We start from the raw sequence: 24,028 nt of genomic DNA on the forward strand, positions 1-24,028 counted from the left end.
TTAGCCTTTAGTTAATCCTCCTGCAAAGCAGGGCTGGATATCAAACAAAGCTTGATTCTGAGACAGTAAGTTAACAAAAAAACTTCGGACACGGTAGGAAATGCAATCCATTTATCATTTTATTGTTTGAACTAGATTCAGAAAAAAAAGTAGCAAGTATTTTTCTGTTCTTTCCTAAAGGGGTTAAGATTGTGAAGAGCTGAGGTGTGGCCAGTCCAAAGTCCAACAAAGATAAAATTACAGCTTCAAAACAAAGAGACAAGATCCAGATAATGAAGAGTAAAGATCAGTGAGGAGCTAACAGAACTACCAGAAACCCCTGACTTCACTTCCAGTTGTTCACTGCAGGGGCTTGTAAAAGCGGGGACCCTTCCTGTATCCACACATTAAGATTCAAAACGTTTATCGTCACATGCACAGTGTAGAAATGTGTTTCCCTGTCCGGTGAAATTCCTACTTTGATGTCCGCGGTGCATTTGTATTGACATTGAGGTCAGATGGTCATTTCAAAGTGAGTGTGCATAGGCTATTCTGGCCATAACTGGGACATGTGTCTCTCTTTTCAGTTCTGACAGTTCTGACAGTTCTGACAGTTTGCTGCTACCTGTAAAATGTGGTTTAGTGTCCAGTCAACGCTAAAGCTTCAGCCATAGTAGCTCTGTTTCCTGTTTCTGGCAGCGCTGATGTCCTGGATCGTCTCCCTCAGCCTGTCCTCCCAGTCTTTACACCAGTTGAGGCTTCGCTCCAGAATCTGGCAGCGGGTGGGCAACGAGTCCAGCGCCCGTACGGCCTCCGGCAAGTCCAAGGTCAGACCGGCTCTCTGCACTGCTTCCTCAAACTTAGCCGGAGATGCCGTGGCTAAGTAACACCTGAAACACGGTGGGAATAGAAAATGAGATGAAACCGTGGTAGTAGCTAGAAGCACAAATCATGAAAGAGCGATCCAAAAGTGGCTGCAGTTCACTGTCAGACTGTTTAAAACGGGAAAATTAAAATGCTTCCAGATGTTTTTCTCTGGAAACTGGAAAATATCAAACAGCCTTTTAAAGCCGTTGGATATTTTTGCACGGATGGATGAATTAGCAAGCGGGAAAATTGACCTGTTGATCCCGAGGCTGTGAGGACTGTGGTAGTGATGCCACACACCCACGGCTGTGTGAGGACACAACACGTATCGATTTTCCTCCCAGCATCTCTTCATGGTCTCCCGGATCCCTTCGTCGTTCACGGATCCGGTCGACAAAATACCCGACAACTGCAGGGATAAAAAACCCGAGGATCACTCTGGGATGGGGCGTGTTTGTGAACCAAGCAAAGCGGGATTACCAGTTTTCGGTGCGTTTCCAGCAGAGAGTGCGTGCGCGAGCGTTGAAACTCCTCCATTATGTTCTTCACTGCAGCGCCGTCTTTGTCCAACAGCAGCCAGAACACCCGCTCCATGTTGTACGGGTCCTGCAGGCCACGCACCGCGCGGGGCGACATCGACAATCAGAACTGGAACAACACCCGACGGTGGAAAACGTTTGGAATCGTAGCTCTGGTCCCCTCCAGGTGTAGTACCTGGATATCTATGGCAGGGGCCAGTGTTTGTGTCACTTTGGCCGCCATTGAGAAGTCGCCGGTGGACACCGTCCTGTGCACGATGTCATTGGCATTCACCATGGCAACCAGTTTCAAGGGCAACCCCATCTGCTTGACTAGGTAGCCGGCTGGGTGAGGACAAGAAGCAAGAGGAGGGGAAGAGAGAACACGAATACGGGATAAATGATCATTTTAAAACATAATGAGGAAAGATTTAAAACATGGGAAAGACATGGAGGATGGAAGAATGAGGAAAGGAAACAGAACGTCTGACAGATATAACAATAATCGGTTGAGGGAAGCTGTAAACTTCAGCTTTCCACCATCAGACGTGTGACATGAAGTACACCGAGAAGCTCCCCACTGGATCAGACCTTCTTTTTTTCACCAAAAACAAAAATCCATCCTCAGCCATGAATAAAAACCATCAGGAATAAGAGATTTTCGCCCCCGTCTCCATTGCATATTTTGCGAAACTATAAGACCGTCTGTGTGACCAAACAGGACCATTCAATCCTGCAACCCTCGGCCCACCTGCAATGTTTCCCGCCCCGCCGGTTGGCACGACAACCTCCAGTTCGGGCGGGTCGGAGCCGGGCTCCATCCCGCTCAGCTGCAGGTAGGCGTAGATGAAATGGGCCAGCTGGATCATGATGCGACTCCAGTTGACGGAGTTGAGGCTCATGAGGCCGTGGGAAGCGACCAGGTCCTGGTCCGCGAACAGACGGCGCAGAGGCTGGTCGATGTCGTCGGAGGAGCCGCCGGCTGCAGGACGCACAGAGGACACGTTATCGTTTCAAGGCCGGAAGACATTCGGCTTGTTCGCTTCCTCCGTCTGAGTGAAAGTGTATCTTTTATGTCTTTCCTACCTGAGGCTATCAGACTTTTTAATTCCTCTTCCTTCAGCCGCAGGGAATCTTCAAATCTTTGTACTTAAGACCTTAAAACACTTTATAGCCTTGACTTTGACACTTTATAGTTTTTTTTTGTATTTCTTATTCTCCCTCCTTTTTTTTTTACTGTTTATACAATTTCTTACTATTATTTATTATCGTTATGTTTTACTTGAAACGCTGGCACAACAATTTCCCTCGGGATAAATAAAGTTGTTCTTGTTCTTATTCTTATTCAAGGATAACACAAAACAGATTTTTTTTTAATATGAAGCAAAAATACAAAGGGGCGAGCGACGATTGGGATTCGGAAAACCTCAGTCGGCTCAGGGACCACAAAGCTGGAGGAAATCGGGGATTAAGAACTTTTTTTTTTTAAATTTAACCTATATTTAACCCCTATTTAACCAGGAAAAAGGATTAAAAACCTCTTTTACAAGGGAGTCCTGGCCAAGAGGCAGCAATAAGTTACAGACAGACAATATTACAAACAGTTAAAAGAAGCAATTACAGCTTAACAAGTTGACCTCTCGTGTTCTCAGTCTGGTTTTAAAAGCATTTAGTGAGATAAAATTCTTAGGGAGTAAGTTCCATGCAATGGGGGCAGCATAAGCAAAAGCACTTTTCCCTGGTTCTGTGTGGGCAAAAGGGATATAGAGCAACAGTTGATCATTTGATCGCAGCGGGTGAGAATCAACAGTCCGCCTTGTGACTAAGTCACAGATGTAGGAGGAAATAAAAGTGAAATAAAAGTGTACCGATTCCCCGAACTTCTGGTGGACAAAGAAGGCCATCCAACACGAGAATATAGTTCCCATGATGTGTTAAAGATCTACAATTTGTTATGAACCTCAGCGAGGCATGATAAACAGTGTCGACTTTTTTAAGACTTTGAGCAGAAGCGTTCGTTCACAACAGATACAGCTATCTAAAATAGCTAAAAAAGTAGCAGTTACAAGCCGCTTCTTAATATTAAAAGAGAAACACACCTTGTTTCGACAAAGAAAAACCCAGTTGAAGTTTTTTCACAAGACAGTCAATATGGGGCTTGAATGTCAGTCATCAAGTAAAACCCCAAGGTATTTATATTCATGCACCCGCTCGATAACATTTCTTGAAAGTTGACACCACAGTAAGATCTTTAGGGACCTTCTTGCCATTTGAAAAGATCATGAGCTTTGTTTTGTCAGCATTTAGAATCAGTTTTCTGCACAGATTCAATTGCTTTCACAGGGGTGGATCCAAAACAATAGATGATTGTGTCGTCAGCATAAAGATGAACATTGGCATCCGATGATTTTTTCCTAGTTCATTAGCAAACAAAATAAACAGGAGGGGGCCCTAATATTGAACCCAACATTAGCCTGGGGTTGAAAGGAACACATAAAGTGTTAAAAGAACACGGAGGGGAGGGCGACATCCACACGTTTCTTACCCGCAAAGACGTGGACGTTATCTTCCAGGCAGGTGACCATATGCTTCTCTTGGACTGGCGTGATGCGTCCTTTTGGGTACACAACCACCACATCCAGTCCTCCAAGACCTTTGGCACTCTGTATGGCTGAGCCACCGGTGTCTCCTGATGTACCTGGAGAGATCCATCACGTTAACCTGAGGGCTCTGCAAAGTCGTGATGCTAGGAGTTCAGCTCAGAGATTCTTTCTCACCTACAAGGACAGTGGCTCTGCGACCGTCCCTCTGCAGGAAATAGTTGAGGAATCGGACCGTGCAGGTCATAGCCAGATCCTTGAAGGCCATGGTGTCTCCGTGAAAGAGCTCCAGCACCGACAGGCCATCCCGCAGCCGGGAAATACGGACCACCTCGGGCACAGAGAAGCCGTGCAAGGCTGCTTCCACCAGAGCTGGCAGCGAAAGTCAAATTGGTTGGAACAGAAAGGCTTTGAATTGTTGGTAAATATTGGTCATCTCTAAGTTCTTTTTTTGACCCGTTTTTACTTCTGAATGCATTTTATACATGGTTTAGCTCACTCAACCTCCAAGCGGCTATACGTCTGGATGTTGCCGCAGGGAATGTTCAAATCTTTGTAGTTAACAGTTAAGACAATTTATATTTCATTGTATGCACTATTCAGAATTGTGCAATATTTCATTTCATAACAGCTACACTACAATTTTTCCTTTTATCATACTATTGTGCACTCCTTACCTCACATGTTACTAAGACACTTATAGTTTTATCACTTGTTTACTAAGACACTTTATAGTTTCACTGAGACACTTTATAGTTTATTGTTTATTTTTATTTCTAATTCTGCCTTTTTCTGTTTATTATTTATTACTGTTATATTTTCTGTCACTCTGGCACAACAATTTCCTTCGGGATTAATAAAGTTGTTCTTATCTTATCTTATCTTATCTTATCTTATCTTATCTTATTTCTTATTCTTCCTCCTTCCTACTATTATCTATTACTGTTATGTTTTTACTTGAAACTCTGGCACAACAATTTCCTTCGGGATAAATAAAGTTGTTCTCATCTCATCCCATGTTATCTGCCCATAACTTTCAGAAACATATCACTTCTTGGAAAACGTTTCTATATTAGAATATAAAGGGGGGATACATAACCGATTTTAATTATGATCGGTTTGGCTGAGACACAGACATTTTCTCCTGCTCACACGTCAAGCGAAGAAACATGATACTACATGTAATTATAATATAAAGCGTAGATTAATAGTTGCATCTCTTGAGGCTCACCCTCCAGGTCCCGTCTGGGGATCAGCTCCCTGGGAATAAACAGCGAGGCCACCTCCACCACCACTTTGAGGTAAGAAAGCCCCCTCCAGTCCCTCAGGGTGTCCGGGGTGAGCGAGGGGATGCTCTCCGGCATGAACATGCCCCCGTCCGAGGCGTAGCCTGAGAATAGCACATCCCGAAAGTCCCGTCCGTGGACCCCGCCGCGGGTACTGCAGTACAGCATCAGACCGAGCTGCGAGGGAAAAAAAATGAAGGTGCACCACCAACAAACCCATCAACACATGCACACCAATGTGACCCCTTCGTTTGCTGTTACATGCAGGCAGCCTTTTTCCTCATTTTTGCATATCTGCAATGTTTTTCAATTTTTTATTTTTTTTTTTAAATAATGCATTTGCATTTCTGCACCTGTTTAAGGATCAAAATAAATGACTGAAGATTCTGTGTCACCTGCAAGTGACTCACTAAAATTACTTGTAATATTTAAACAAAGTCAACCCCTAACGGGAAAAGCCGAAAGAAGAAGAAGAAGAAGAAGATTTAAACAAAGTCAAATTGGATGCATCTAAATATTTAGATGTGCACAAACAAAACATATTATCAACAAATAATTTGTGGAGAAAACGTAGGTGTTGTTACCTCTTCGGCTTCTATAAAGCAACACAGAACTGAACTTTGGAACGACTTACCTGGGCGTCTATCTGATAACACCTTCGAAAAGCAATTGCGTTAAAAAAAAAACAGAATATTTGGTACTTTGTGCAATACAGGGTAGTTTTTGGCCAGTAAATAACATTAAAAAAGAAAAAGGAGAATGTAAACAAGTCAAATGAAAAGGTCAGTATGGAGATAAATACATAGAAGATCCTGAACTGCTATTTATTTGTTTCCAGAATGGATTTATGATGAACAACTTTTAAATAATTCAAGCAGTGCATTTGTAAAGTATAAAAGGAGCGAGAATACATTTGTACTACTTTTCTTTTTACACAAAATGTGTAGTAGTTGCAGTATTTGTAATAGCTGTGAAGTGCATGAGGAATAAGGCACCTTGAAAAATTGATTGATTATTTTAATATTTCAACAACAATTATAGTATGAAGAACTGGAGGACTTGCAGATCAATACTAGAATATATTATAAGTATTCAATCAGATCGCCGGTTTATGGCAGTCACTTCAATTGTCGGGACTAATACGTTGGATAAATAAATTAGTATTAATATGAACACATACATTTATATATAAATATAAAATGTTTAGGAAACGGAAATAAGTTTCACGGAAAATTTACATCTCAAGTTAACAAAAATCGATATTATTAGGGTAAATGGCGGCTTACCTCGGGGGGGGGGGGTCACGTGACGATACCCGGAAGTGGCACTACGACGGCACGACATTGGCTGAGGGTCCAGAGGTCACTCCAATTGGCCGAAAGGATGGGCGACGAGTATGAATGGTGTTTTCCCATTGGCTAACAGGCTTCCGGTTTGTTTGTTTGTTTGTTTGTTTGTTTGTTTGTTTGTTTGTTTTTACTTATTTATTATTATTATTATTATTATTATTATTATTATTATTATTATTATTATTTGTCACAGATAAAATAAAAATTATGCCATTATCTGTGCCCCTTGCACGAATTTAGCTCTGATAGCACCTGGCAGAAGGTGAGAAAAACTTTATTATTAAGCATCTTGATGTTTAAACTGACTCAGCAAATGCAAATACTAAGGTAAAATAAGATAATACTTTATTGAACCTCATAGGGCAAATTTGTTTGTCACAGCAGCACAACAACAAATCAAGAAATGTGAATACAAATTTAAACAGAAGGGACAATTAACAGGACAAAGACAATAAAAAGGATAGTGACAGATAACAGAATGACAACAAGGATAAAAATAAAAAGGATAATAAATCAATAGATAGATAGATAGATAGATTCAAGTTCAAAGTGTTTATCGTCATATGTCTGGAAACATGTTTCCCTGTACTAAATTCATATTTTGCCGTCTACAGCAAAAAAGTAAGCATTAATTCATCTAATTTGCGCTAATTCATCCCAAAGGTGTCCTATTGGCTTGAAGTCAGGACTCTGCAAGCCAGTCAAGTTCCTCCACACCAGACTCATGCTGGAAAAGGAAGGGTCCAGCACCAATCTGTTCCTACAAAGTTGTGAGCATGGAATCGTCCAAAATGTCTGAAACTTTCAGAATTCCTTTCACTGGATCCCAACCCCTGCTCCTGAAAACAAACCCACACCATAACTCCACCAAACTTCAAACTTGGCACAACGCAGATGAGTACCATTCTCCTGGCAACTGCCAAACCCAGACTCATCCATCAGATTGCCAGATGGAGAAGCGCTATTTGACTCCAGAGAACACGTCTCCACTGCTCTAGAGTCCATTGTCTGTGTGCTTTACACCACTGCGTCCGACACTTTGCTTTGTGGCTTGGATGCAGCTGCTCGGCCACGGAAAACCCATTCTATGAAGCTCTCTGCGCACTGTTCTGCTAATCTGAAGGCCACATGAAGTTTGGAGGTCTGTAGCGATTTAATCTGCAGAAAATTGGCAACCTCTTTGCAATATGCGCCTCAGCGTTCGCTGATCCCGCTCCATCAATGGCTGAGTTGCTGTCGTTCCCAAACACTTCCATGTTTTTAGAACACAGCCGACTGTGGAATATTTAGGAGCGAGAAAATTTAACGACTGCATTTGTTGCACAGGTAGGCATCCTATCACAGGTCCTTGCTGGAATGTACTGAGCTCCTGAGAGCGACCCATTCTTTCACAAATGTTTGTAAAACAGTCTGCATGCCTAGATGCTTAATTTTATACACCTGTGGCCATGAAAGGGATTGGAATGTATATATATATATATATTATATATATATATATATATATATATATATTCCTGACAAGTCACATGATCACATAGAATGAGTATTGCAGAAATATATGGTATCAGATCATTGGAAAAATCAAAAACCTGTTAAAAATCATCACTGCAAAATCAACCCAGTAAATCTGTGTCCTTCAAACCAGGATCGCCCGTCCACTTCTCTCCCCGCGTGTTACTATTTTTAAACATGTTTACAGAATGCCAGTGGCGTGGACTGCATGCTATTATTATTTCTAACACGCAAAAGCGAACATGTAAAAACACGTACAAGTCTCAACACCGCAGGAAGTGAGACATGCTCGTACGAAATTAGAACAATGTAACTGGCAAAGGAAAAAGAGATTCTAATGACCTTTCAAACATGTTCTTACACAAAACAAAAAGCAGAGATAACTTTAACTGGTTGTGTCCGAGTGTCAAAGAAACACGTGCGCTGTGTGTGTGTTTGTTATCTTTGGACCAAACTTAAGACATTTTTAATGGCCAGTTTCAAGTGATTCTAAACAGATTAGGCTGAAGGCAGGAGGCGGGGATGTTATTTCCTGACGTGCTCATTCCTCAAAATTGAGAAATTGAATTAAAGCATTGAAACAAGTTTCTTGCATCCTGCATTTTATGAAAAAAAAGAAAAAAAAAAAGCTCTTTTTTTTTTTAATATCAAAATTCATATTATTACTATTTCTACTATTTACTTCTCGTTCTGGCCACTAGGGGGCGCTGTGCACCTCTTTAAATATGGATGTGATGGTCTTCCAAGACAAGTTGGGATAAGTAATAAAAATTGCCTGCTAGAAAGCAGGATATTTATTTATCCTTGTGACTTGAGAAATGAGGAAGACTTTACCCAGAAGCAGAATCCTTTTTGAGTGTTTCACACCTTTCAAAAACCGTGGATGAGCAGTCAGGTTCGTGCTGAATATCAAACCAGAATCTTCGTCATAATCTAAAAGCTCTTTAATGAATTACACCTTGCATTGTATAACAAACACCAGTAAACAAGATTCGATTTTCACTTTTTAAAAATATTAAAGTCGGTAATAACAGGACAAACACAACTGAGATAACACAATGGAGCACACCGGTTATAGAACGAGCAACAAAAATACAATAGTAAAAAAAAAAAAAGAAACAACAACATTGGATTCTTAAACATTTCAGAAAACATCACTACCATTCTACATATGTGTCAACAGAACAGAAATCCTGGTCCGTCATCAGAGGTCGGGCAATTTTTGACGATACAATATCCTTCTAAGTTGTAACGCTGGAAAAAACCATCAGGTAAAATCGGTTAAGCAAAGCATCAGGATGCCCAAAAAATGTTCAAAGTAAGGAATTGAATTATTTATTTGATGATGAGGGTAAAAGTCGGAGAAAAAAATACAGGGATTTTCCTTTAAAGCTCTTTTCCACCTCTTAAGGAGTGTCCACGAAATGACGTTAATTATCGATGATACCACTTTTTTTTGCCAAATTGGTCACTGTGAGCACGTCCAAGACCAATCAGGATATTGGACACATTCCCTCTTCAGCTTCAGTGAATTGAACCCCTGTATAAAACAGTCAGATAGAAGTCCTCCAAGGCATTTATTTAGTTTTCCGATTTTGTCACAAATTGCCATCAAAGTGGCCAAAAGGCAGCGTTCCTGGAGGTTACGCTTAATTCTTCTTTTGCTCTCCCCCAACAACCTACTCCTTCCAGCTTATAAACTACAGGTGTGAAAACAGAATCTGAAGTCCATCCTTTTATTTATACACACATGTACATGTTCTGTGTGGATAGATATTATATATCCAACCCTTGCAGACACATTTCATCAATAAATTTAGATTTACATTTCCCGATATGAAGAGTCCTGACGCCGTATTTGGGCTCGTATGTGCAGCATGTTTGCAAATAGTGTTTTTACGGAGATATTTGGAGATTCTTGTAGCATGTAAAGGAGCACAAAACCTATACCAGGAGTCCCCGTGACCTGTGTTGACTCCCTGCGGCAAAACATTTGGAAAATATAAGAGTTCAAAAATGATAAATGTAGAATGCAGTCAGTGTGTAGTGTGTGATAGTTTGGTGTGTGTTGTATAGAAGTAAAACTAAACATGAATATATCACTGCATATTTTCAACTTAAAATGTTTAGAAGTTACGAATGTAGTTTGAATTCAATTAGACATTGGCGATCATTTAGAATACCGGAAACGACTAGCATTGACTTTGTGCCGTTTTTAGGTAGCGTTCTGAAATCGGCGACAAAATACTCCTTTCATCGGCTCTGACAAAGCAAAGCTCAAAACTTTTACATACCTAGAAAAGAAAAATGGACCAACCTTCGACATCATGCCAACGCAAGGTTGGACAGCGTCGTGCTAGCATTAGCTTTAGCATGAGAAATGAAGCTCAAATATGTAGCTATGTATGATTATTAAAACAGTCACTGTTGTTATGTGGATATTTCTAAACGTAAATACTGATATATCAATGTGTGAATTACCTGCAAAGAAATACTGAACCCAAACTGGAGCTTTTAAAGTTCTAATCTGAAAAAGTTTTCGAACTGCAGCTGCGGTTTTCAACACAACAATATGAGGCAAAATGTGTCAACAGGGAACAACAACAAGCTTATTATTGTCACGGTGATGAAACCACCGACATTCAGAGTCTGGTAGAGCTCGTGTCGCGTCGGCCATGCCGTTGTTTTGTTCTGAACTCCGCGCTCTCTTCTACCTTCAGGTGCGTATTAATATTTTTTTTAAAAAATGACGCCTGACTGGCTTCCTTTGAAAACAGATGGGATGCAGAACGCTCAATTGTGCTACAGGTTAAAAGTGGGAACGATCTCAACTCAGATCGAGCCAGTGGTCGCCCAGGGTCAGGTCCTGGTTACCAGGACGACCGTCGAGATCTACCGTACAACACCAAGGCCTTTTGGAGTATTTCCACTACTTGCACGTACCTTTCCTCTCCTGGAATTACTGTACAGATGCTGGCGCACTGAGCGGCACTCCCAAATAGACACAAGCAAACCAATGTGATCGTACGCTACGTGCACAACAGAGGATGAAGAAAATGAAGAGATTACCATCGAGCCGGTTAGTTCTCAAGCCTAACCGAAGGTAAATAAGCGTCATTAACCCCCTAGTGGTCACGATGGGAGTGGCCGTGTTTGCAAAGGCGACCGGCTGTGAGTTCAGAAAGGCACCTTGTTCAGTTTACGAACTGAACACTGCTACCGTGCAACCAACAGAGCACAAGATCACTCTCTAGCAGTCGGATACCGTTTTCTCCGGTGGTTTTAAGGTTATATGTCGTTCTCGCAGACAGCCTGCTTACTACGCAGTACAAAATCAAGACTATTTTTCCCACATTCGTCGCGGGGCCCTTTAACATCACCGATGAACCGAGTGCGACTGAGCGTCTGAGCTCTGAGATCTGAGTTGCAAGTGTTTCATCTTTGCGACTTCCTTTGTTTGGCCTGGTTAAACTATTTTTTTTTTTTACATTTCTATAGTTTCCCACAAAAAAAACAAAAAAAAACCAACATACAAACAAATCAACAAAAAAAACACATGAGGGAATTGACTTGATAACTTTACAGTCTTTAAACAAAATAAACCTCTTACACCCTGTGGCTGGTTTGATTTCTAACCTGGTATATTTGCATATGTGATGCTCATGAGGTGATGCGATATACGATCCCGGTCACGTACGGCTAGAACTCATCTGGGATGCTGGTGAAATAAGCTACGGTGCTTCTGGTGAGCCCTGAATAAAAGCGCCTGTGATTGGCTGCAGCCGCCAAGTCGGGGATGGAAGGCTTTCCCGACGTTTTGGATTGAAATGATGGCTGAAGCTGAGCTGGCGGAAACAACTCATTTAAATATCTTTATCAACCCCCCCCCGTGTGAATTTAGAACCCGAAATTACAACCACCAATCAATCGAAATGAGTCACTGGTCAGGTACAGTGATTTAAAATAATGATATAAAACTTTGCACGTTGAGGAAAAAGAACTTTTGTAAGTTCTCTTCAGTGTGAAAAGCTGTACAATCTATGCCCTTCTTTCTTTTGTCCTGTCAGTACTATAACTTCAAAATGGAATTCTCACCAGCGGGGGACAAAAGGCACAAACGCTGAACAAAATAAAAAATAAAATGACACTTTCCGGAAGGTTGCCCCAGATAATATCCGACTGGCCACTCCATCGCTTCATCGTTTTAGAAATACTGTCCGCTTTCACGTCATTGTAACACAGATAAGGCATACATGTTCCATACATTGAAAAAAAAAAAAAACAACAACTTTTTAAAAAAGAACGAGACAAACGAAACTTTTAAAAAGTACAAGCATGCACTATTGCTCAACCCAATCGAAAGTTGGCTTACTCGGCTTCCGTACGCCCCGGCCATGGGAGTTCCTTTCAAATCTTGGCGGCGTTGTTGAACATCGCGGGAATGTTTCCATGACGAGCAGGGATCAGGTGCGTAGGAGTGATGCCGCCTCCGCTGCCTCATCCTTGTCCAAGACGACATGTCTCCATAGGAGAGATGGCAGTGAGGGTGAGGATGACCGGGTTGGGCTTTTTTTTTTTTTTTTTTTTCCCCCCCCAGAATGCACTGAGAGGCATCTCCATCTCTCAGTGCATTCAGTGGGTAAACGTGTCCTCCAGAATTCTAGTGTTCCCCGCTGAGCCCCGGCTCCAGAAGGTCCGGGTAAAAAAAGCAGGGGCTGCGCGGCCCCGGCGTGTCCGATCAGGTCCTCCGACAAGTCCTTAAGATGCTATAGTGACAACGGGGGGGGTGGACGTCTGAGCCGTCACTCACCACAGCGGGGCGGAGGCGGCCACGGGGAAAGAGTGTGCAGGTTTGGAGCTCTCCTGCAGCTCTTTGGCCTTCATCAGAATGGTGTGGACGTCCGAGATGGGGTAGTCCTGAACCCAACGACGGGAAGGAAACAAACTGAATCTCTTACTGTGCCGTCAAATTGTTGAATAGTTTGGTTTTTACTCCGCCTGAATATTTACTGTTTTGAGAAGAAAATCCCATGTAATTTTTTGGGGAATAATATAAATAATATACGGGGGAGCCTTGACTTATTTGTGCATCAACTTAACAGATTTATAAGAAACGAGTCGTCGCTCAGTCGATATTTTGCTTTGTAACACGAGTCGAAATCTGAGTTTGGTGCAAGCGGGATGAGCGTTTGACACCTCTGGACACGCCGCCTGCAAATAGGTGGCCCACAGAAAATCATGGAAAAACATGAGCAAGGTGTGCGTGTTGTCGACTTGTCCATGAAGACATGGAGAAGCTGGTGAGATGCCGTGACCGGGAGCATCATCTGGGAGAAGGCAGGGGACATTTATGGGGATTTGGTGCAGCAGACTCCGACGAGGTATCAGAAGGGTCATTCAAAGCCGGTCTGGCTTCTGGAATCAATCGATCGCTAAATTAAGTTTAGCGATAAAATGTCGCAAAGCGTGCAAGTTACATTTTGCAATACATTGTAGTTTTAAATATGTAGTGACTAGGTTAAGTGACAGAGCACCAGAAGAAAACCACCTCCACCCATCTTTAAGGTAAATACACTGAATGCACAAGTGCAGCCTATTTATGTGCACATATATTTATTTAGTAAATTTTAGCCGGTGCGGCTTATATTCAGGTGCGCTCAATAGTCCAGAAATTACGGTAACGGTTTCTCAATTCATTTTAATGGGGAAATCTAATTTGCTATCCGAGCAAATGGAGTTACGAGCTCGGTCGAGGAAAAAATTGAACTCGTAAATCAAAAGTATTACTGCACTATGGACTTCTTGTTATGTTTGTGTGGTATTATTTAGATGAGAAGCGCGGCTTTTTGAAGGTCAGTCATTCATCATCGAAAACACAAAACCTTTGTTTATTAAACAATCTTACCTGCAGCAATCTCATGTTCACTGTGAAGTCCCCTGCCAGTAACTTGTCTCTGATGAGTCTGCGGATAGGAAATAAACATCGCGTGAAACCGCGAATGACAGAGGAGTGGATCGCAGCGGGAAAACGCTTACATTAGCATGGCGCAGCAGACCAGGATGAGGAAGTTGAAGCGGTCTTGGTCCGAAAACAGACTGTCCCAGATTCGGATGACATCTGGCAGGAGGAACTCTTGAGACAGCAACAGGGTCAGCCAACGGAAAGTGAAATACTGAGGTTTGATATTCTGCTCTTCCTGTGAGGAAAGAAAAAAAAAAAGAAGAATATATTTAAGGGTCACATTATGGGTTCCCTTGCAAATACAATGACAGCGTCCAAGCAAATACAGATAAGTTAGGAATTGATATTTTATGGTACGTGAGATGGTGGATACAAAAAAGTATTATTTTGTTGTTTTTTTTATCATCATCCAAAAAACAAAAATCAATGCTGAATCTTTGACACAGTTTTTTCTCGATGAATCTATCCTAAATTAGAATGATTTAGTTTGTTTGGAGCAGGAACAAGCCAAAGACTGCGTGCATGTGTGTGTGTGTGTGTGTGTGATTAAAACAGTCAATTACTTGAAAAGAATGGTGAAATCCGTCAATTTAATTGAACTACAAGTTATTGTCGTGTGCTGCGTCAGGCTGAGCCGGTGATGTGACCGAGTACAGAATTTGTAGCGTACTGCAAAGTCGCGTCGCTAAATTATGCATTGCGTTCTCTTCAAACCTGCCCAGGAGTCGATCGATGAGGTGAAGGGGTTGCGGGGAGAATTTGGATCCTACCAGCTTGAGAAACAGCTCCAGGTCTTTGTCTTTGAGCAAGGAGTAGACGCTCTCCATCTTGTAGGTGATGCCGCACTGGGAGTCGTCCAGACTCTTGATGAAGTTGTCCCTGTTCTCCGACATCAGGTTGGTGAAGCAGAAGAATGTGTCCGCCTCTGCGTGTTCTGCGCGACAAAGACACGCATGATTACATTATAAACCTTAAATACTTGGAGTTAGCTCTGACAATCTATGTGATGGACCCACCTTTCCATTGGCTGTTGGGATCGGTGGCAAAGGTGTAGTAAATCGGCCCGACGATCTCGTTCATGCCTTGCACGTAAGCGATGCCTGGGTTGAGTTTGGCATAGATGAAGAGGATCCGCTCCACCACCTCCCAGTGAGCTTCACTCCCATTGGGCAGCACTTCGTATTCATTGGAGGGGTACAAGTTCAGTGCCTTTCCAGGGGAGCTGACCTACGACAACAGACGTGGGATACAAGAAGTGAGCGCCGTGGTTCTGGAAAAACAGACCTTGAGCTTTTGCAAAAGCAGCAAAAGTTTTGTTGTTTCCAGACATTTTCCTTTGTGGTTGTCTTAGTTTTTGTGTATGTCTTGCAAACCCAAACTTCAGTCGATCATGATATATATACTGCTCAAAAAAATAAAGGGAACACTTGAACAACACAATGTAACTCCAAGTCAATCACACTTGTGTGAAATCATAGTGTCCACTCAGGAAGCAACACAGATTCATTTTGACTTGTTTTAAGGACATTACATCAAAGTTGGATCAGCCTGGAGTTTGTTTTTACACTTTAATTTTGAGTGTGATTCTTATCCAGACCTCCATGGATTGATACAATTGATTTCCATTGATCATTTTTGTGTGATTTTGTGGTCAGCACATTCAACGGTGTAAAGAGCAAAGTATTTCATAAGAATATTTCATTCATTTAGATCTAGGATGTGTTTTTTAAGTGTTCCCTTTATTTTTTTGAGCAGTGTATATATATATATATATAAACAATGTAAGCCCGACTACAGCTAGGCTAAACACACACACTTACATTGGTGACCCCGCTCCGGTTGCGATTTACAGTTTGTGCTTTAAGGGTGGTTTGTTCCACTCGCCGACGCAGCGTCTCGTAATCGTTCTGGGGGTCCAAGATAAGTTGGCAGGGGTAATCTGTGGGTCGCTGGAAGAACGCCATGTCTGGATACAAGCGCCTAGAAGAGAGGAGACACTGGTCAGGTTTCAACTGTGTTAAAAAAAACCCAATTTGTGTTTCTGATAGGACAATTTTCAATTCTGAGGGAATTGGTGTTAGGAGCTGGGTAATAGCCACTACAGTAAGGTAAATACGCTTATGTTTTTGTGTGTACCGGTAGTATCTTTTTTTTTTTTCTATACATAATTGGTTATTTATAAAGTGCATTTTTCTTATTTAAGAACACGTGACAAAAACAGGGGGCTGGAACAGCTTACCGTCTTTTCCGGACTATAAGCCGCTACTTTTTCCACAAGATTTGAACACTGCGGCTTAAACCACAATGTGGCTAATTTCTGGATTTTTTTGGGCTAACAAGCTTCACGCCGCTAAAACATTTAGCCTCGTCACATTGGACCAATGAAATTCCAACACCGAAGAAGATGACTAATGGTTTTAATGCGCAGGAGGAAGACCAAGATAGGGTTCAGCTGGAGGAGGACTAGGCGGGGATTTCCTTATGTTATTTATTATGAATCTTTTTCATCAGATGTGTTACATGCACTGTACGGACAAAAACCTTCCCAGTGCGTATTTGTGGATGTTACTGGTATGTATTTAGTCAAAAAGTTTCTCTGAAACATCTTTCTGTGTAAATATCTCATGTTACAACGTGGATACCTGTGGCTTATGGACAAGTGTGGCCTATGTATGTGCACATGTATTTATTGAGGTTTATCTTTAGCCAGTGCGGCTTATATTCAGGTGCGCTTAATAGTCTGAAAATTACAATAAATGATTCAAAACCAAAATGACAAAGAATTGTCGTACCCTGTTGGCAAGATTCTATCTGCCCTGAAAATCAAACCAATGTAAAAATGCCATTGCGGGCTAAAAAAGGCAAATGATGACTTGTGTTTTCAGCCGTACCTTACATCCTTGTCAATCTGTAACAGAATTTCATTATCTTTGAAGTAAGTGTTCCACCGGCTGTCAGGATTTGGGTTCAGTGGCTGAAAAAGGGACAATAAGGGCAAATAAGTGAAGGTGTTTGTTAGTGGTAGGCGGATCCATTCGGATCCACAAATATCGATAGTACTGATACCAAGTCAGTGTCAGTATCAGATCAATACTAGTACGATAAGATTGATACTTACTGCTTTCAGAAACTTTTCACCATGATTTTTTTTTTTATTTCATTGTTTTTTTAAAGACTGAAAATAATGCACTGAAGGGGAGAAATTAGTTTTCTTTTGTATAGGATTCCCTGAACACACATTGTACTTGAACAGTTTGGTTTTAGATGTTTTGCAATATTTGTTGTTGAGTGATACTTTTGAAAAACTTTGTGTTAAATGAAAAAAAAACAAAACAAGAGAAATTCCTATTTAATTATTGTTTTATAGTTTCTGAACGCTAAGTGAAAGATCATGAAAATTCATTGAGATTTGCTGGAGACTTGGTGTAATTTCGATACCAAAATATGCAGTTTCATACACCATTGGGTGTAAATTTTATACCCATGAGGAAAGAACCAGAAAAAAAAAACAGATGAGTTATATTTCATCGGTAGTTCATCTTCTGCGCTAAGGAAGCTTAAGTTCCTGATTACAGTGAAAGCAGGAGAAAATGTGGTAAGAATACATACAGTCACTCTGAAGCACGGTTGTCCTGTTACACTTTAATCACACATACGACGACTGTATAACTGCATTTTTGTATTCGTAACGCACGTAAACACTGTGGCTTCTGCTCTAATAAGTCACATAACAGCAGCGACCGGCTGCTGCCATAACAAAACAGTATCCAGACTCCACTGTTATTGATGCTTTATGCTGAAAAAGGTGCTGTGACCCCAGTCAGCAGCCAAGAGAGGAGCTTCATCTTGATACACTTCAATATATTGACTCGTCTTTCCCCCCCTGAGGGAAGCCGCTCGAGTTCACAGCTGTGGAAATCCTGCTTCAGTCAAATCTCTGATTTTCAAAAGGGAGATCTGGACTATGAAGTCATTCCAGAGGGTCTGCAGTTAAAGCGAGTCTTTCCCTCAAAGCGCTTCATCCCTGCCGAGCACAAAGGAAATCACAACAAAGCAGACTCGACTCACGTGGTCCTCCATCGTCACATCTTCTCTGGAAAGGCCCAGGTTTGCCTTGGCAATCCCAGGCTGGATGATCATCTCCTTCAGGAACTGAGAGTACACCTCCCTGTGAATCCCATTAACCCATGAAAAGAGAAGATTCGATCAATCCTGATATGACTGGAGTTTCATTTTCTAACGGTTTCAATCATCGTTCAGTCATTTCCGAGCCTCGCAATATTGAGGATTTCCCTGCTGCCTCTGAATGCAAAGTAAATAATTGTGCTCTTAGTCCAGGGTTCAATGTAAACACCTGCCAAATGCAGAAGAGGGGTAAATTTGGGGTTACAGGAATCAATCATCCGGGGTTACTCTGTGGTAAATTTGAAATGGCATTGTTTGTTGGGTTTATATCACAATTTTGCTGCACTTCGAAATGACTTAACTATGGTGAGACGTGCTCACAATCCTTACCTGGTTCGATAAGCAATTTGGCATAGCTTTGCATTAGCTTACTGTGTTTAGTAGACATTATTAAAGATGTGGTGCAAGTTTTCACACTATATATACATGTGTTTTAACACCATATATAAGTCTAAAATGCCATGTATACAAATCTTTGTTTTGTAAATCCGATTGAAAAAAAACATCAATTTTTTCTATTTCATAATTGTATCTTTAAAGAGATGCTTATTTGACTTGATCACCTTTAGAGACATAAGATACAGATTCAGATTTAAGTTGTTTTGGATCGGGTTTTAGGCTGTTTCCATCTGACTGATAGATAGAAACGGGAAATAAGAAGACATTATGTTGAGTTTCGGGAAAAAAAAAAAAAATCACCAATAGCACGTATCATGATTTAAGGCCTAATTAGGAATGCACTGGTTTAAAACAAAGAAACGACGATGAGACGATGGATGTATTACTGGGTCTCTCCCTGAGCCTGGTCACACAAAAACACTTTCGTTAGCAGAAACGGTGACAGTGGCGGGTTCTTTCCAGCTGGTGTCACCAGGACAAACCCGACAATAAACACCATCGGCCTTGGAAAAAAAAATCGGACTAAAATGGACGTTTTCTTTTTTTTAGGGCAGCTAAACGACATTAGCTAATGTCATCAGCCGCACAGATTGAAAGCAGCTGATATTGCAGTTACCTGGTGACAAACGGCAGATAAAAATAAAGCGGAGGAGCCTGAGATTTCAAACCAGGCATTAAACACGAACCGCTTACCTTTCCTTCTTGAGAAAAGAGTCCCATAGCGTCTGATCGAGAGGTAGGTAATTCAGGAGGATCTGACAAGAGGGCGACACAGTCGCGAGTCAAAAACAGATCTTTCCGATCAGATTTCCTTTTTTAAAATGTCTCATAGCTGGTATTTCTCTCACTGCAACTCCAAACAAACGATTCAAAGGGAAGCAAATGGAAGCATGTCGGGAGTCCCGGAAAAAGGAGCATCAGATTTGCAGCGCTGGTGCATCCTTAAAGTTTTGATATGATCATTTGTCACACATTTGGCACCCCTTGGCGGGCAGAAGTTTGAAATTACGACATCAGCGAATTCCTTGACGGAGCGAAATTTGTCGTATAAAATTTTACTTCGGTGAAACTGCAGACGTAAGGGCGCTTACCTTCCAGCAAAGCGCTCGTATGCCTCCTTCAAATGGGATCCCTGAGGTGAAAAGAAACAGCACAGTCAATAAAATATACTACAATGATGATGCTCGGGCAGAAAACACAAAAGGTTACAATCTTACCGCTGAAGCACAGTTCTCTCAGCGTTTTCAGGTTTATGTTTCCTTCGCTCAGGGCCACTTTGAATTCCTGTATTCTGAGATAACGGAGACCGAGAAAGTACCAATGTTATGATGCACAAAAAGACAGCTTGGCCATCACGAGCGGAAGCCACAGAAGACAGCGGTGGTTGACGCCCACATGGTGCTCAGGGTGAAATCGTGTTAAAACACCCCCATGTTGCTCCAACGATCACAGGGCCACATATTGAGACAGCCAAGCGTTCGCTCTCTCCTCCGTGCGTGCACACAATTTAAGCGTCTTCAGTTGACCAGCTGCATGTTTTTTTTTTGGTCTGTGGGTGGAAACCGGAGAGCACAGAACAAGCCCACACAGGCAGGAAGAAACTGCAATAGCCAAAACCAGATGCAATGGCTTTTTAGATGATTTTTTTTTTAAATCAAGTCTGCAAATGACTGAATGAAGTACACGCGATTCCTGCGTGTCGAAAACCTGAGCCTCCTGCTGCTTCTTAATCGATTAAGTAATTGATTATCTTGTTTGCCAGCGGATAGAGGTTTTGAAAGAGGCTCTGTGAATGGGAGTGAATAAAGACAATCTCTTTATAAAAGGACACAATGGAAAAGTGATATAAAGTGACAAGAGAGCTTTTAAAGATTCTATAAAGAACGACTTCAAGGTGTGAACTTAGCTACGCAAGCTCTTCTCCCTTGCTTCGTGTCAGTTGAGTTATAATGCCGTGCCGCTCACCTGCTCACGTTTTTGTGATGTCATTTTCATCTGACACAAGCTGAGCAGAAATGGGTTCCGAGACGATGCCTGCAGAGTCGATGAGGTTAGACCGTGGGCTAACATTTGAAACTGGGCCTAATGTGTCACAGCGACATTTTAGGGAGACTGAGGAGAAATAGTTAAAGCATCGAGTCTGTGCTTTACATTTGCAACCCAAGGAAAGCTTGCCGAAAAAATGCCTACATTACTCATTGCAACGAGCAAATAATGTTATGGTGTAAAAGTTCCCTTGTATACTCTCGGATTCTAATAAGATTATTTATTCTGCTGATTCCGATATCCACGTACATGCAGTTACATGACTGCAAAACAACAGAGATTCCTTTGCGAAGTATGTTAATATCACTCTTGATAATATTGATGAAAATTTTAGATCATGAACCAGACTCAACCATACACACAATCGCGCACAAACACACACTAATGGATGTTCACCTAAATGTTACGTTGTGGATCCAAAATTTCAAAACGATAAATGTCATCTATCTCTGAATGCAAGCAACGCATTTAAATATACAAGTACATAGAGAGTAAAAATGTACAAGGGCAACAAGTAAAAAGAAATGTATATATGGAAGTGTACGTTCAAATTGAGTCAAAACACAAAGTATTTTACGAAGAGCCCAAAGTTTCCTCCTATTTACGTTGACATACTGAGAAAATAAATTGCATTTTAACCGTACTACCATAACGCTCAGCCGGTTAATGTCTTTTAGTCTTGAACAGGACTCTTTAAGAATGTTTTGCACACACCGTGCCAATTACTGGATCTTGTGAATCACCAGAAAGAGTCATTCCCTTTCCAGAGATTTGTTCGAAACAAACTAACATAGCAACAGCTGACGTTCAAAAATTGATTTATTTCAATTTTTGGTATTCATATAGTCACTTTATTGATAAATCTTTTTGCAAAATTTTATAAAACAGTTGCAAGAGGGTCAACTACATTGGGATGTAAATTAATATGCACGGTGAAGAGTTGTGAAAATGTAAAGCTTTTACATGGTATCTGCAAGCTTAAATATGGTAAAATCACATGATGTAACGGATGATGATTATACTGTCTGTTAACTCAGAGATTAAAACGACTTGACTATTCTGGTGACACGACAAACATTTAGGAAAGTAGTCCCTCAGAATTCAAAGAAAGAAATGAGAAAAGCAATGGAGAAATTTAGTGAAAACCTACAATAAGGCTATGTTTCTTACAGTGAGGCTGAGACTGGGCTTCTGGTTAAAGGAATACACTTTGTTGAAAGTGGCAAAACAGAAGAGAAATGAACTGAAACGCTGGACATTTGGATCCTGCTAATCTTTCATAAAATATCTAAAAAAATAAAAGTTTAACCCCATTATGTGTATTTTGACCCTTGCACTGACAGCAGCACAGTCAGCCAGTGACACGATGGCTAATTGTTAGCCAGACAAGAGGGAGGCTGTCAGCTGATGTGCTAACCGGGAGCTAGCCTAGCTACTTAAAACAATGAAGTTGCTTCTTTGAAACAACCGTAGAATTGCCCTTTTTGCCATCTTGCGTGACCTTTTTACCTCGCTAAGCGCCCCCGCCGTGTCATACATGCAAATTTTGCAACTTTTGACAAAAACTCCAAACTTGGGATTATCCCTGAGTTAGCCGCGCTGCTTTCTGCTAGCTTTAGCACCGGAGCCAGTTGTGCGGGGATGATGCTAGCCGCTTCAACAATAATGCACCATCGGTGTTTTCAAATCTCTCACGTTTGGACGCGCCTCACCTGTTCTTGTACGCGGTAGACATGTCTGGGCGATGTCTTGCTCCTCGAGGAAAATGATTTAATTATCACCCAAGAGGGAAATCCTCGGATCACTTCCGTCTTCACAGCACTTGTGGGCAGACACCACGCCGCTGTCTGGACCCAGAAGCAACCGAATGACAGCGGCAGTTCTTACTGTCCGTGTTTACACACAGGGGCGGATCTGCCGGGATGACATGTGCATTCAGTGCACAAATCTCCCAACAACATTTTAATATCTATTTATAAGATTTATTCTACATAATGAATATATAATATTTACAATATAATATAATATATATTTATTTTTAATTCCTCTCCCTTCAGCCGCAGGGAATCTCAAAATCTTTGTACTTAAGACCTTAAAACACTGTATAGCCTTGACTTGTTACTTTGACACTTAATAGTTTTATTTGTATTTCTTATTCTCCCCCTTTTTTCATACTGTTTATACAATTTCCTACTATTATTTATTATTGTTATGTTTTACTTGAAACTCTGGCCCAACAATTTCCTTCGGGCTAAATAAAGTTGTTCTTATTCTTATTCTTATTCTTATTATATATAATACATCTAATAAATAACTATAAATGAATACATATTTTATATCTAATAAATAAATACATATTTTATATATAGCAATTAAAAATAATATATATTTTAATGTACATTCAATATTTTTATTTTTAATATGCATTGTGTATATTTCAATAGACATTATGTATATATATATATATATATATATATACTGCCCAAAAGAATAAAGGGAACACTTAAACAACACAATGTAACTCCAAGTCAATCATTATACCTGTAAATGCAAACCATTTAGGAAGCAACGCTGATTCATTTTCACTTTTTTAAGGACATTACATCAAAATTGGATCAGCTTGCATCAGTGTGTTTTTCCACTTCCATTTTGAGAGTGACTCCAAATCCAGACCTCCATGGGTTCAGAAATTTGATTTCCATTGATAATTTATGTGTGATTTGTTTTCAGCACATTTAACTATGTAAAGAACAAAGTATTTAATAGTTCATTCAGATCAAGGATGTATTATTTTAGTGTTCCCTTTATTTTTTGAGCAGCATATATATGTGTGTGTGTGTGTGTGTGTGTATGTATATACATGTACATATGTATACATATCTGTATATATACATTTCTATAGCAAAATGATTGAATCGTTACTTTTTTAAAATTCACTTTAACATTTTCTTGCATAAGGGAGCCACCTGAATCAATGCGAATTGTTCTGGTTGATAGAATGTGGAGCACAAGGGTGACCTCTGGTAATGTTTAAATATTAGTGAAAAACACGGCTTTCTGGAATTAGATGCAGCGTTACTGCATCTAATTGTTTTGTCTTGGGACACATTTCTTTTTGGATTTACAAATATTGGTACTTGTCATTCATAAATCATCTTTGCTGACCTTCATTATTTTTCAGGAGGAGAAATATTGGATTTTAATTTCCTTTTTTTGCATATTAATTTTGTTTTTGCTGGTCTTATTTAGTTACTGATTTGAAATGCTTTTTCAATTTTGTTTTTTTTTCTGTTTATTTAAGGCTTCATTTGCCACTTTGCAGAAA

At 40.7% G+C, this 24,028-nt stretch overlaps 2 protein-coding genes across 3 annotated transcripts; both read right to left on the bottom strand.

Moving 5' to 3' along the window:
- Positions 1-572: 572 nt before the first annotated feature.
- On the bottom strand, positions 573-6,023 carry thnsl2 (threonine synthase-like 2). The gene is made up of 9 exons (XM_086170701.1): positions 5,885-6,023; positions 5,196-5,427; positions 4,142-4,336; positions 3,910-4,062; positions 2,116-2,346; positions 1,561-1,709; positions 1,327-1,452; positions 1,101-1,255; positions 573-869 (listed from the first exon to the last, which is right to left on the bottom strand). The coding sequence occupies exons 2-9, from the start codon at positions 5,416-5,418 to the stop codon at positions 644-646; spliced, it is 1,458 nt and encodes a 485-aa protein (XP_086026827.1). The 5' UTR covers positions 5,419-5,427; positions 5,885-6,023; the 3' UTR covers positions 573-643.
- Positions 6,024-9,040: 3,017 nt separating this feature from the next.
- tbc1d13 (TBC1 domain family, member 13) lies at positions 9,041-22,549 on the bottom strand. 2 transcript variants are annotated; one of them, XM_086170941.1, is made up of 12 exons: positions 22,416-22,549; positions 19,875-19,948; positions 19,749-19,789; positions 19,351-19,412; positions 18,142-18,241; positions 16,965-17,047; positions 15,894-16,053; positions 15,090-15,300; positions 14,844-15,007; positions 14,148-14,308; positions 14,017-14,074; positions 9,041-13,028 (listed from the first exon to the last, which is right to left on the bottom strand). In XM_086170941.1, exons 1-12 carry the CDS (start codon positions 22,436-22,438, stop codon positions 12,918-12,920), a joined length of 1,248 nt encoding a protein of 415 aa, XP_086027067.1. In that variant the 5' UTR covers positions 22,439-22,549; the 3' UTR covers positions 9,041-12,917. The 2 variants fall into 2 exon arrangements, with proteins under 2 accessions (XP_086027067.1, XP_086027068.1); XM_086170942.1 differs by lacking the exon at positions 22,416-22,549 and adding an exon at positions 20,623-20,666.
- Positions 22,550-24,028: the final 1,479 nt, after the last annotated feature.

This window comes from Fistularia commersonii, chromosome 23, assembly GCF_037954325.1.
Source record: "Fistularia commersonii isolate RoL2024-O1a breed Wild chromosome 23, RoL_Fcom_v1.0, whole genome shotgun sequence".
In the NCBI taxonomy this organism is placed as follows: domain Eukaryota; kingdom Metazoa; phylum Chordata; class Actinopteri; order Syngnathiformes; family Fistulariidae; genus Fistularia; species Fistularia commersonii.

What these genes read in the sequence shown, in the direction of transcription:
- thnsl2 (XM_086170701.1), bottom strand. Translation starts at nt 5,418, where the DNA reads ATGCTGTACTGCAGTACCCGCGGCGGGGTCCACGGACGGGACTTTCGG. An exon ending in CCCCAGACGGGACCTGGAGG is followed by an intron (nt 4,337 to 5,195) that starts GTGAGCCTCAAG and finishes TTTCGCTGCCAG; the next exon opens with CTCTGGTGGAAGCAGCCTTG. An exon ending in CAGAGCCACTGTCCTTGTAG is followed by an intron (nt 4,063 to 4,141) that starts GTGAGAAAGAAT and finishes GGATCTCTCCAG; the next exon opens with GTACATCAGGAGACACCGGT.
- tbc1d13 (XM_086170941.1), bottom strand. Translation starts at nt 22,438, where the DNA reads ATGTCTACCGCGTACAAGAACAG. An exon ending in TCCCAACAGCCAATGGAAAG is followed by an intron (nt 15,008 to 15,089) that starts GTGGGTCCATCA and finishes TTTGTCGCGCAG; the next exon opens with AACACGCAGAGGCGGACACA. An exon ending in TGAACATGAGATTGCTGCAG is followed by an intron (nt 13,029 to 14,016) that starts GTAAGATTGTTT and finishes CGTTGGGTTCAG; the next exon opens with GACTACCCCATCTCGGACGT.